Source organism: Thamnophis sirtalis, unplaced genomic scaffold (genome assembly GCF_051295495.1).
Source record: "Thamnophis sirtalis isolate CommonGarterSnake01/CBP01778 unplaced genomic scaffold, rThaSir2_p1.2 scaffold_2, whole genome shotgun sequence".
In the NCBI taxonomy this organism is placed as follows: domain Eukaryota; kingdom Metazoa; phylum Chordata; class Lepidosauria; order Squamata; family Natricidae; genus Thamnophis; species Thamnophis sirtalis.
Genome location: NW_028261382.1, coordinates 49,185,316 through 49,198,146, shown reverse-complemented (window position 1 = coordinate 49,198,146; position 12,831 = coordinate 49,185,316). Strand labels below are relative to the sequence as shown.

Here is a 12,831-nt window from a genome sequence, read left to right as displayed (position 1 = left end):
TAAGGTAGTGTTTTTTTCCCCCTCAACTTTTAAGATGAGTGGACTTCAACTCCCCCAGAATTCCCCAGCCAGCGTGGTTTAAGAGGGGGTGGACCTCCACTTCATGCTGGCTGGAGGATTCTGGGAGTTGAAGTCCACCCATCTTAAGAGCTGCCAAATTTGACATTGGCTTAAAGAAAGATCTGTCTTTATTAATAGTCGACCCCACCTAGCTCTAATTCCTATCTGGGAGACCAAGAGGAAATCATAGAACAGGGGTTGACACTGGCAACCCGCAGGGCGGATGATGCACGCACAGGCCACGCCCACCCCAGTGCTGTGACACGTCACATGACATCAACGTGATGAGGCAAGTTTGATACCTGTGTCCTGGAAGGAATTACAGGTCAGGTACTTCTCTACTTACCAATAGTTCAATATAAGTTAAAACAGCACTGAAAAAAGTGACCATTTTTCACTTTTACGACTGTTGCAGCATCTCCATGGTCACATGGCAGCTAGCTAGTTCATATTTATGACGGTTGCGGGGTCCCAGGGTCATGTGATCTTTTGCAATCTTCCAACGAGCAAAATCGATGGGGATTCACTTAACCTTATTTCTCACTTAACTGCTTTGATTCGCTTACTGATTGTAGCAAGAAAGGTCATAAATGGGGAGAAACTCAGTGACAAAAAATTTGGTCTCAATTGTGGTCGTAAGTAGAGGATACCTTTAATGCAATCAATTTAAGAAAAACCAACTGGACCTTGCGAGAAAACTCCACATCCATTTACCCAGGTGACCCTGAGGACACAGATAAACCTCCTGGTGGCCTCAATGACTCTGTAAAAGGATGCAAATGACCAGCTGTCTGCAAGAAGGATAAATCCTTCCATTCACCGCCATCCCGGCAGAGCTGAAGAAGCTTCTTGGATGAGAAGGGAAACATCTTCAAAGAAAAACAAATCCCAGTTGCCTCCTGAGAATGTACGCCATCACCTCCAATGGGTAATTCTAGACTAAGCCAGAATTACCCATTGGGTAAGAACAAGTCTCCCAAGCGCATCTTCGTACCGGGATAGATCTCGCCACATCTGCTATCCTTTATTTAAAAGCCTTTGTCCATCAACCACGTCTTGAGTTCTTCCTCAAAATAGCCCTTGACACAGATACTACAGGTATTCTCATTGACTTGGGTCGCTGGCGTTCGCCCGGCCACTTCCGTAAGGAAGACCTTCACGTCGTTGTCTAGGGCCTGGAGAAAGAAAAATGTAAATGTACAGGTTACTCCCCGTATTTATTTATTGATTTGCTTGATTTCTATAGCACCCGGAAAACAACCAATATCCAGCCTAGGGGCTTGCAGTTTTACAGACCAAAAGTGGTGGTTCTCTTAATTCCATATCCAGAGGGATACGATCAAGATCGAGTGAGGTAGTAATACAACTCTATAATGGCTTGGTTAAGGCCACACTTGAAATATTGGATCCAATTTTGGTAGCCACTATATAAAAAAGATGTTGAGACTCTAGAAATAGTTCAGGGAAGAGCAACGAAGATGATTAGGGACTGGAGGCTAAAACATGAACGGTTGAAGGAACTGGGCCTGGCTAGTCTAGGGAAGAGAAAGACAAGGGGAGATTTGAGGGGCTGCCACAGAGAGGAGGAGGGGGTCAAGCTATTCTCCAAAGCACCCTAAGGCCAAAGAAGGAAGAATGGATGGAAACTGAGAAAGGAGAGATTCAACCTAGAAATAAGGGGGAATTTTCTGACAGGGAGAACAATCAACCCATGGAATAGAAGTTGTCTTCAGAAGTTGGAGCTTCATCCCTGGAAGCTTTCAAGAAGAGACTGGTCAGAAATGGTGTAGGGTCTCCTGCTTGGATGGATGGGGGTTGGACTAGATGACCTTCCAACTTAATCTGAATCTATCTAACATGATGAAAGGCCTGGAGACTAAAACCTACAATAGATGGTTGCAGGAACTGGGCCTGACTAGTCTAGGGAAGAGAAGGACGAGGGGAGACAGGAGAGCATCTTCCAATATTTGAGGGGCTGCCCCAGAGAGGAGTTAGGGGGTCAAGGTATTCTGCAAAGCACCCGAAGGCCAGAGAAGGAAGAATGGATGGAAACTGACCAAGGAGAGATTCAACCTGGAAATAAGGGGGAATTTTCTGACAGGGAGAACCATCAACCCGTGGGACAGAAGTTGCCTTCGAAAGTTGTGGGAGCTTCATCCCTGGAGGCTTTCAAGAAGAGACTGGACTATCATATGTCAGAAATGGTGTAGGGTCTCCTGCTTGGGCAAGGGGTTGGACTAGATGACCTACAAGGTGCTTTCCAACTCGGTTAACCTGTTGAACCCTAGTCTGACAAGTTGCCCCTGGGGAGTGCCCAGTATGGAGGCCACCGTGCTCTGAACCAACTGCAACCTCCAAGCAATCGCCCAAAGGGGGTCCCCAACCCCTGGGCTGCAGCCTGTTCAAAACTGGGGCAGGTGAGCGATGAGCAAGCGCGCCCATGTGAAGCTCTACCCGCGCAAGTGGTGGGCCCTTGCATTCGCGTGCGCAGCTCCACTCGCACAACCGGAGGCCGCTTTTGCTCATGCGCTCTCAATCATCCAGATAATGGTTGTCCCAAAGGTGCTTCTTCAAAAGGAAACTGAACTTCGTTTCTCTTTGAAGACGTTTCGCCTCTCATCCAAGAACCTTCATCACAACTAAAAAAGCTTCTTGGAGGAGAAGCAAAGCATCTTCAAAGAAAAACAAGGGCAGTTCAGCTGCCTTTCAAAAAAGCACCTTTGGGATAACCATGATCTGGAGGACTCCAGAGAGATTTGAAGAATTAAAATTAACACAGTGTCAACAGCTCTTATTGTTCTGACCGAGGCTTCCCAAGAGCCTGAAGCAAACTCCTCGTCCCGACAAAAAACCCTTTTATTGATTTCCTCATTCACATCCAGCAGTCTTTCAAGGGAGGATTTACAGTCACAGACCTTATCTGGCTTGGAGAGCTGACAGGCCGAGATCTGCAAAACTTGGCAAGGAGTCTCGGAGAGTCATGAACCAATTAAGCGAACTAATGGTCTCCTGCAAACTCCACTCCCCTTTCACTCCTCTTATTTCCTCTGGGAGGGACCCTTCATTGTCCACCTGTGGCCTTACTCCCGAGTCAACCCCTGTTCTTTAGCTGTTCCCTTTGTCTGGCCACTCTGCACATACGCACACTGGGAACAGGCTCCAGCTCTTCCTCTGCCTCACTGATGTCTGACTCTGAAGGGAGCTGAAAACTGTCAGACGGCCCTGGCCCCCTCTCTGCCTCCGACACAGCCCTCCCCAGTCTTCCCCAGCCTCCAGTTCTGGTCCAGGTTCCTCCCCAACCTCCTCACTGTCTGAATGTGCTGGCAGTTCTGCTGGCGGCCACAAGACATATAACAGCCTATAGAGAAAGCTATAACCTACCCAGATATCTCCTTCAATTTTCCTGATAATAGTCATCTTCCTGGATCCGTGGTGAGATGTATCTCTGTACACAGGTACATTGTGCATGCGTGACCGTCGTACAAAGTAGGAAAGATCAGGAGGAGGATCTGTGAAAGAATCGGAGACATAAAATAAATATGACTGGTGACTTTTTATACAAAAATTTGTAAGAAAATCTGGCCAGGGGAGATCTATCTGCCCCTTGCTGAACTATTAATTTTGCACATGCTTAATTGAAGAAATGTTTTTAAAATGTGAAATGTGAAGTTATAACAGAGGTATGTCGGGAAGAATTGAGTTATAAGCTGTTTTTTTAAATTTTAATAATGAATGCAGTTATTCTACCATGAAGTCCTTATTTTGTTCAATTTTCCTTTCAGGGAAATTTACTAAAACGCTTTTTCAAATCTTATACATTAAGGAAATTAAATTTGGAAATATTTTGCCCCGTTTACCTTGTGGTGGCCTCCATCCCGAAGGTGTAGGATAGTGGTCGTGTTTTGGAGGTACAGGTACTGTGGTAGGTGGTATCAGCCTCTCCACAAATTTATATTCTTCGGTGGACTCAATGATCCCTGGGTACGTCAGGTCTGCAGAATTAGACTTACCTGAAGCACGTCTCTGAAACAGAAAGATGAGAGAGGAATGAGCTTTCACCGCTACAAAGTTCGTTTGAAATTGCTGCACCCAATTTAATAGAAGTTGAGGAATAAAATTATGTTTTTCCTGCTGGCCTGGGACCCCCGTGGCTGGAAAGGTAGGATTCAAGAGTCCCAAGACAAAAACAGAATGGCGGCTGGGCATGATGGAAGTGAAAGTCAAAAGTGAAAATCACTGATGGGCCCCAGGAAGGCTTGGAAGAAAACTGGTCTCTCCCTCAGCCCAACCCACCTCGCAGGGTTGTTGTGGGGAAAATAGGAGGAAAGAGCATCAGGTATGTTTGCCACCTTGAGTCATTTCCAAGAAATGTGGGATAAAAATACTTAAAAAGCAGGAAACCTCCTCTCAACAGCCCTGGCCAGCAGCACGGGTCTGGTGGGAAAATAAGCCTAAAGGAGTGCTTCTACCTATTATTCCAAACAGAGGTCATCATCATTTAACGACCACATAAAGGTAAATGATTCCCCTCGCATATATGTGCTAGTCATTCCTGACTCTAGGGGACGGTGCTCATCCCTGTTTCAAAGCCGAAGAGCCAGCGCTGTCCGAAGACGTCTCCGTGGTCCTGTTCCCTTCCCACCAAAGATGGACCCTATTTTTCTACTTGCATTTTTTTACATGCTTTCAAACTGCTAAGTTGGCAGAAGCTGGGACAAATCAGAGAGCTCACTCCATTATGCGGCGCTAGGGGTTCGAACCGCCGAACTGATCGACAAGCTCAGTGTCTTCACCAGAGCCACCATGTCCCTATAACGACCCCATAATCCCACGCACCCCATAATCCCTTGCGGGGTGGAGTCTGGGCAACTGAATGGAGCTGAGTGTTTACTGGCCAGATGCCTTTCCTGTCGCCAGTGCGGAGTTTTCTTCATCAGCAGATATATTCTCATTGTGCCCAGAGAGAGAAATATCAGTCTCTAAAATCACAACCTCCTGATTGTGAGGCGAGAGCTCCGCCTCTAGGCCACCTTACCACTCTAAGCCGAGGTACCCTATACAGACTGCAAAAACCCTGACCGCCACTAGATGGCAGCAAAAAATCCGCCCCATTTCCCTCTTTGAGGCTACCCGGTGTTCAGACCCTCTGGAAAAGGTTGCTCCAGACGCGCAACGCCCATAGACTCTCTTCCGCCTCTAATCCCTACCAGCAAAGCCGCCTGCCCGGGATGACTCGGCCGCCCGGCCGCTCGCAGCACCAGCAGCGTCTTCCTCAGCCCGACAGCCGCGAAAACTGAAGGGAAAGCCGCCATCTTGCCCCGGAGGCGCGCGCGCGGGGAGATGACGTCAGGGCGACCGGCCCGCGGTGTGACGTCACGCGCAGGCCGCGCAGCGGGGAGGGAAAGGGAAGCGAGAGAGGCGGCGGCGCGGTCCTCCCGCAGTGCGCCTGCGCTAGTCGTGAGCCCGCCCCTTCCGCCAGTCTTTCTTTTACCTCTTCGGCGTGAGGCGGCGGCGGTTTCTCTTCTCTCCGGCCTCCATTTTGGCTCGGCGTGAAGCGGGTGAGGGGATCAAATTTTCCGTATTACGGGCTGGATAACCTCGCTTATTTGTGCGTGGAGGGGAGCAGAGATTAACGTCCTCTTCCTTTCGAGGCCTTAAACTCCCATCATCCGCGACCAAATCCTCCCCAAGGGCCTTCGACTGGCTCTGGTGCTACCCATCCCCGGCCGGCTCTCCTTCCCTCTCGCTCTCCCGCCCCTCGAAGCTTTCCAGGTGCCCCTGCGCCTCCCCCCCACCTCCGGCCTCTCTTGCCTTGTCCCTGCGGTTACCCAAGTGCTTTGGACTACCGCGCCCATGCTCCCCAACCTCTTCCCATAGGGTGAAACAAATTGGGCGTTGAAGGCTTGCGTGAAGAAGGGGGAAGGAAGCAAGAAAGAAAGCTATTTAAATGGAGGGTGGGGGTTGAGAGCCACATTGCAGCGTCTAAAACTGAATTTGGGGGGGATTGGAAAGATATAGGTAGTTCGCGAGTTACGACTACAACGAACCCAAAATTCCTGTTGTTAAACTAGACAGCTGTGAAGTGTGAGTTTTGCCCCATTTTATGACTTTTCTTGCCTGCTTGCTAAGTGAATCACTGCAGCGGATAAGTTAGTAACTTGGATGTTAAGTGAATCTGGCTTGCCCCTTTACTGGTCCGAAGGTTGCAAAAGGGACCCCGGGATGGGTAAATAGGACCCAGTTGCCAGGCATCTGAATTTTTTATCACAATACTGCAACGGTCGTAAGTGTGAAAAACGGTCTTTTGTCACTTTTTCCAACTTTGAACAGTCATTATATGAGCTGTTATTGAGGCCTACCTATCCTGGAGCAATTCCTCACAAGAGAGTCAATGACATGCTGGCTACATTCACTTGGGCCTGAACGGAGCTGAGTTTTATTGCAGCCTGCAGAGAGAACCCAGTTACTGGTACGCTTCAACGTACAAATTAAAAATAGTACTGAAAAAAGTGACTTGTGACCATTTTTCACACTTACAACAGTTGCAGCCTCCCCATGGTCTCATGGCAACTAGTTCGGTTGCAGTATTCTACGGTCATGTGAACTTTCGCGAGCAAAATCGATTGGGGAAGCCAGATTCACTTAGCCTTTTTTTCCCCACTTAACTGCTGTGATTTGCTTACCAATTGTGGCAAGAAAGGTCATAAAATGGGAGAGACTCACTTAACGCTCTCACTTAGAGACAAAAAAAATTGGTCTCCATTGTGGTCGTAAGTAAAGGACTACCTTTAATGCAGTCAATTTAAGAAAAACCAACTGGACCTTGCAAGAAAGCACCACACCCAATTACTCAGGTGACACTGAGGCCACAGCTAACCTCCAAGTGGCCTCAATGACCCCCTAAAAGGATGTAAATGACCAAGTTGCCTGCAAGGAATATAAATCCTTCTGCTCCCCACCATCCAGTCAGAGCTGAAGAAGCTTCTTGGATGATCCAAATTCAGACACTTGGCTTGTTCTTACGATGCCCTGGAGTTCACTTTTTGCGACCTTATGATAAGCAAAGTCAATGGGGAAGTCAAATTTGCCTAACCACCATATTGCTAATTTAACTGCAGTTTTTTACTTTGAACGGTCACTAAACGAACGGTCATAGGTTGAGAACTACCTGTAGGCAAGGAAAAAAGACTGGGACAAGTGTGTCGAGATTTGATGGAAGAGACGATTAAGGAAGAACATGGGAATTGTGCTGGAGGGAGGCCTAGGGTCAGCCCTTTGCTGTATTGGTGATTTTAAAATGGGGGACTTCAAGTCCCAGAATTCCCCAGCCAGCTTGTTTTAAGATGGGAGGACCTCAACTCTATGCTGGCTGGGGAATTCTGGATGTTAAAGTCTTAAAATTGCATGGTTGAGAAACACTGCAGTGCAGGTAGTTCTCGAGATATGACTACAATTAGCTGCTGCTAAGTGAGACAAGTGAATTTTGCACCTTTTTATGACCTTTCCTGCCACAGTTGCTAAGTGAATCACTGCAGCAATTAAGTGAATTAAGTGGTTTTATTGCTCTTAATCTTCCCAGAGTTATCTTGCGGCAAATAAATTTGATGAATAGTAAATAAAAGTAAGTCTAGGCAGCTCCATCTCACACTTTCTATTTTTGGTTTGTGTGACTATACAAAACGATGGCTCGTATTTATCAGTCATACATGCATGCAACTTATCTCGGCAAAGATAACTCTATCTAGTCCCTCCATCACTTTTCTAAGACCTTGATCACTGATTATCAGGATAGAAAACCCAAGCTCACATTTTGTTGTTGTCAGGATAGATGAAGTGGATTGAAAAAGAGGTTAGAGGCCCACAGCTCTTCTTTGTGGGTAGTTAAACATCCTCTTTATTCACTGCTTTGTCTAAAAACAGCAAGGGGTGGAAGACATCAGTTTCTGCCATTGTTATTATACTTGATTTTTTGAGGTCTTGGATTGCTAATCTTAACTGCTGCTTTGCTTTCTCATCACTGCAGGTGAAACCATGCAGCTGTTCATTCGTGCTCAGAATCTACACACCCTTGAGGTGTCTGGACATGAAACAGTATCTCATCTTAAGGTAAACATTTTTTTCCTTTATGTCAACTTTTCATTCTGATGAATACTGTTACTGGACCGGTAGCATTTGTTTCTCCCAAATAAATCTTCCTTCAGACCAGGGCAAGGGCTGAAATCATTTGCAGACTGAGACTTTCTAAATCAGTTTGCAGTAGATAAAGTTATTGTTGTTTGATTAATACCTGATTGTAATGACTTTTCTATTTAATCAGCTTTAGCCAAGAAGTAGCAGTGTATAAGAGTCTGATCCTTAGCTCTTTCAGAATTTTATATTTATATTGTATTTTTATTTTTAAAGGATATTTTTATATCCCAGAGCTGTGACTCTCGAAGCTCATATAGAATGTTCTGCTCTTTTTGTGCTTTTTTAATTCAACAATTAAACTCTTTGTAGTTCTGGTTGGTTGTCTTTGGGTAAGAAATCATGCCTTAAATTAGTGTTTTAGGGCAAAGCTTGCTTTTCTGTTAGTCTTATTTTTGGATATTTACTTCAAGGTTATTGATGAAGGACAATTGCAGTGCCTGTTCTTCGGGCTAAATTCTTAATTTTAAATTAAATCTTAAATTCTAAATTCTTTAAATGTGAATTTTAGCTGTGCTAGAATGGAACATAGTTTGATATATTCACACCAAGAATTCTGTTGTAGAAACTCGGAGGTTATGAGGGTGACCATTTTCACTGCAATTCTTAGGCAACATTTCTTCAAATCAGTTTTCAGATGAGAGACTGTCTAATAGACAAATTGAAATGTAGGGAATGTGTCCTTGTAGCTCCCAGCAGCCTGTGTCAAGTTTTACAGGACATCCCTACAGCAACAGCTGAATCTCAAAAGATGCAAAGATTTCTTCTAAGACCACTGAACTCTGTAGACCAGTGTTTCCCAACCTTGGCAACTTGAAGATGTCTGGACTTCAACTCCCAGAATTCCCCAGCCAGCGAATGCTGGCTGGGGAATTCTGGGAGTTGAAGTCCGGACATCTTCAAGTTGCCAAGGTTGGGAAACACTGCTGTAGACAACAGAAAGTTAGGGAGTAACCTGAGATCTATTATGTAATTACTTGTGGATATATATTCATGCATCATTTTTCCTGTTTTCTGAAATGAATAAATATAAATGCATCTCTTTGCCTCTATAAGGGTGTTTCCCAGTATTGTTTTTGAGGAAACTACTCCAGTGTGCATTTTTAAGAATAAGTATTGCAGTGAACCTGGATTATTTGCTATAGGTCTTGTGCTTTGATTCCACAATTTCTACTTAACAACCATATGATATAACAATATATTAAATAGGAGCCAGCACGGTGCAGCAGCTGCCAAAAAAGCCAACACAGTTCTAGACTACATAAACAGAGGGATAGAATCAAGATCATGTGAAGTGTTAATACCACTTTATAATGCCTTGGGAAGGCCACACTTGGAATACTGCATTCAGTTTTGGTCACCACGATGTAGAAAAGATGTGGAGATGTGGAGAAAGAGTATAGAGAAGAGCAACGAAGATGATTAGGGGACTGGAGACTAAACGTTATGAAGAACGGTTGCAGGAACTGGGTATGTCTAGTTTAATGAAAAGAAGGACCAGGGGAGACATGATGGGAGTCTTCCAATATCTCAGGGGTTGCCACAAAGAAGAGGGAGTCAAGCTATTCTCCAAGGCACCTGTGGGCAGAACAAGAAGCAACGGGTGGAACCTAATCAAGGAGAGAAACAACTTAGAACTGAGGAGAAATTTCCTGACAGAACAATTAATCAGTGGAACAGAAGTTGCCTCCAGAAGTTGTGAATGCCCCAACACTGGAAGTCTTTAAGAAGATGCTGGATAGCCATTTGTCTGAAATGGTATTGGGTTTCCTGCCTAGGCAGGGGGTTGGACTAGAAGACCTCCAAGGTCCCTTCCAACTCTGCTATTGTATTGTATTGCAACACCACCACCCCAATTTCACTTTGATTATTATAGGTCACAAACAACATGGATCCCAAACCCTCTTTTTTCATGTTTCCAGACTTCTTTGTGTGAGAAACACTCATGGTGTTAAAACAGATGAGTGCTGGCAGAGATGACAGTTGCTCTTTAAAAATTATGATTTAAATCGAATCGATTTAAATCAAGCCTTTTTACTAGTGATTTAAATCAACTTGATTTAAATCACATCCACCCTGTTTCTTATAATATCCAAGGACTGTTGGAGGCTTCCTTCCCCTTTCCTCTCCGCTGGAGGAGCTGTAAACATTTTTTTAGCACCTTTATAAAACCTTTTATTCGAGAGCTGTTGTGGATATTGAAAGATTGTAATGCTGGCTGGGAATTCTGAAGTCCACAAGTCTTGAAGTTGCCAAGGTTGGCAAACCCTGCCTCAAAAGAATGTGCTGCCTTAGTGAGCGAAGTGTCAGTTATTCATGTTCCCACTCTTTGTTCTTCCCTGCTTAGGCTCGCATCGAGTCCCTGGAGGGCATTGCCCTTGAGGATCAAGTGATTCTTCTGGGTGGGATCCCCTTGGAAAATGATTCTGTCATTGGTCAATGCGGCATCAGTGACCTTACAACTTTGGAGGTTACTGCACGCATGCTTGGTGGTAAGTACCAAAGAGAGAGGACCTGGATGGAAGCTTGTTAGAAGAGCTGTGAAAGAGCTGTATAAAAAAAAATATCCCTGTGTACACAGAAAGGAGGGGGGGGGAACATTGCAATTTTTATTTTATAAATTTCTGTGCTGTGTTGATAGAAGATACAGCCATGATAAACGTAACTGTTAAATTACTCTATGCAGTTAACTCAATTTTCACAAAACAATGAAGTTGTCGCCTAACATTCACCAGAGTCAAGGCTAAAATGTGATTGGCTAATTTGCAATTCAGTGTATAAGATTACAAAAATAGACTGTTGAATTGACCCTGATAACTTCATGAATATCCTATACACCTTACGATGTCCTGGAGTTCACTTTTTGCGACTTTGTGATAAGCAAAGCCAATGGGAAGCCAGATTTGCCTAATCACCATGTTGTTGATTTAACAACTGCAGTGTTTTTACTTAACTGAAGGTCATAAAACTGGGCAAAATTAACAACTGCCTTGCTTAGCAACAAGAATTTTGTGGTCAACTGTGGTTGTAAGTCAAAGACTATCGCTTTTGTTTGACATAGCAGATAGACTTTCAATCCCGATCTGTGTTTAATACTCTGAACCAAACTTCACCTGGGAGGTCTGGGCTTAGGAGTGATGTTGGTATTTGGACAGGAGGCCATAAGGAAATCCCTAAGGTTGGAGGATAGACTGGGAAGTCCAAAAAATAACCGGGAATCAGGCAGTGACAAATCATTTCTGTACTATTGCCAAAAGCCCTGTGATCAGCATTCAGCCGCTTGGCAACGGATTCCTATTTATGACGGTCGCAGTGTCCTGGGGTCATGGGAACCCCTTTTGCCACCTGAGAAAGTCAATGGGGTAGCCAGATTCACTCACTAAGATTCACTTAGTAACCTATTCAGTTATTAACCTAACTGCAGTGATTCACTTAAAACCTGTGGCAAGAGAGGTGGTTAAATGGGGCAAACCCCACTTAACAAATGTCCCACTTAGCAATAGAAATTTTGGGCTCCATTACGGTTGTAAGTCGAGGGCTCTCTGGCCCCTTGTGACTCCGATAGAATAAAGCCACTTCCTTTCCCATCGGGTGTGTTGGCTTCGTTTTCTGTCACCTGTAAAAACGGCCACCTTCGTTTTGCTTTCTTCTCTAGGGAAGGTCCACGGATCCCTGGCTCGTGCTGGCAAAGTGAGAGGCCAGACCCCCAAGGTAAGGCAGTTCAAGATGACCCACAGCTGTGCTTGGGAGGGGTGGGGGTGTTTGGGGCGTCCTTCAGCCTGCTGCTTGTGGGACCCTTAAGGACAGTCAAAAGCGCCTCAATTGCCAGCTGTTCATTTCAGTTGCTTGCAGAGACTCCAGAGCAGTGTTTCTCAACCTTGGCGACTTGAAGTCCCGTGGACTTCAACTCCCAGAATTCCCCCAGCCAGCTCTGCTCTGCTGGCTGGGGGGATTCTGGGAGTTGAAGTCCACGGGACTTCAAGTCGCCAAGGTTGAGAAACACTGCTCTAGATCTTAGATCTGCCCAACGTCAAAGCCAGAATGAATTCTGGGAGGGGAAGGCTGGCCGTATCTTTTGACTAACGCCTGCTTAATGTCCTCTCAGGTTGCTAAGCAAGAAAAGAAGAAGAAGAAAACCGGGCGGGCCAAGAGGCGCATGCAATACAATCGCCGATTCGTCAACATCGTGCCCGGCTTCGGTAAAAAGAAGGGGCCTAATGCCAACTCCTAAAGAGCACCCAGTCATATAATAAAATCATATATTTGCAACATGGACCATTTCCCGGTGTTGCTGCTGCTTTTCCCGTTGGGGGCATGAATGCAGGTCAACCTTTTGCGATGATTGGCAAAGGAGGAAGGAGGGCTCTACAGATGGCAACATTTTGTATTCAAGTCATTCTCTTTTAAAGGCCCCATAATCCCCTGCAGGGTAGAGTCTGGGCAACTGAATGGAGCTAGCAGAGCAGATTTACTGGCCAGTTGCCCTTCCTGTTGCCATTGCAGAGTTATATTCAGAAGATATATTCTCATTGTGCCCAGAGAGAGAAATATCTGCCTCTACAGCCTTGTGAGGTGAGCACTACC

At 45.4% G+C, this 12,831-nt stretch overlaps 2 protein-coding genes across 4 annotated transcripts; one reads left to right on the top strand and one right to left on the bottom strand.

Annotated features, from left to right (window-relative positions):
- Positions 1-687: 687 nt before the first annotated feature.
- MRPL49 (mitochondrial ribosomal protein L49) lies at positions 688-5,410 on the bottom strand. The gene is made up of 4 exons (XM_014067960.2): positions 5,268-5,410; positions 3,918-4,083; positions 3,442-3,569; positions 688-1,235 (listed from the first exon to the last, which is right to left on the bottom strand). Exons 1-4 carry the CDS (start codon positions 5,370-5,372, stop codon positions 1,089-1,091), a joined length of 546 nt encoding a protein of 181 aa, XP_013923435.2. The 5' UTR covers positions 5,373-5,410; the 3' UTR covers positions 688-1,088.
- Positions 5,411-5,492: 82 nt separating this feature from the next.
- FAU (FAU ubiquitin like and ribosomal protein S30 fusion) lies at positions 5,493-12,522 on the top strand. Of its 3 annotated transcripts, none has more exons than XM_014067957.2 (5): positions 5,493-5,618; positions 8,084-8,166; positions 10,595-10,739; positions 11,903-11,958; positions 12,353-12,522. In XM_014067957.2, the coding sequence occupies exons 2-5, from the start codon at positions 8,092-8,094 to the stop codon at positions 12,476-12,478; spliced, it is 402 nt and encodes a 133-aa protein (XP_013923432.1). In that variant the 5' UTR covers positions 5,493-5,618; positions 8,084-8,091; the 3' UTR covers positions 12,479-12,522. The 3 variants fall into 3 exon arrangements, with proteins under 3 accessions (XP_013923432.1, XP_087561525.1, XP_087561526.1); XM_087705399.1 differs by having other exon boundaries at positions 5,557-5,569; XM_087705400.1 differs by having other exon boundaries at positions 5,560-5,602.
- Positions 12,523-12,831: the final 309 nt, after the last annotated feature.

Coding starts and splice junctions, on each gene's coding strand:
- MRPL49 (XM_014067960.2), bottom strand. CDS start 5,372: ATGGCGGCTTTCCCTTCAGTTTTCGCGGCTGTCGGGCTGAGGAAGACG. Junction 4,084..5,267: donor CCGGGCAGGCGGCTTTGCTG/GTAGGGATTAGA, acceptor TTTCTGTTTCAG/AGACGTGCTTCAGGTAAGTC. Junction 3,570..3,917: donor GGGATGGAGGCCACCACAAG/GTAAACGGGGCA, acceptor ATTCTTTCACAG/ATCCTCCTCCTGATCTTTCC.
- FAU (XM_014067957.2), top strand. CDS start 8,092: ATGCAGCTGTTCATTCGTGCTCAGAATCTACACACCCTTGAGGTGTCT. Junction 8,167..10,594: donor AAACAGTATCTCATCTTAAG/GTAAACATTTTT, acceptor TTCCCTGCTTAG/GCTCGCATCGAGTCCCTGGA. Junction 10,740..11,902: donor TACTGCACGCATGCTTGGTG/GTAAGTACCAAA, acceptor TTTCTTCTCTAG/GGAAGGTCCACGGATCCCTG.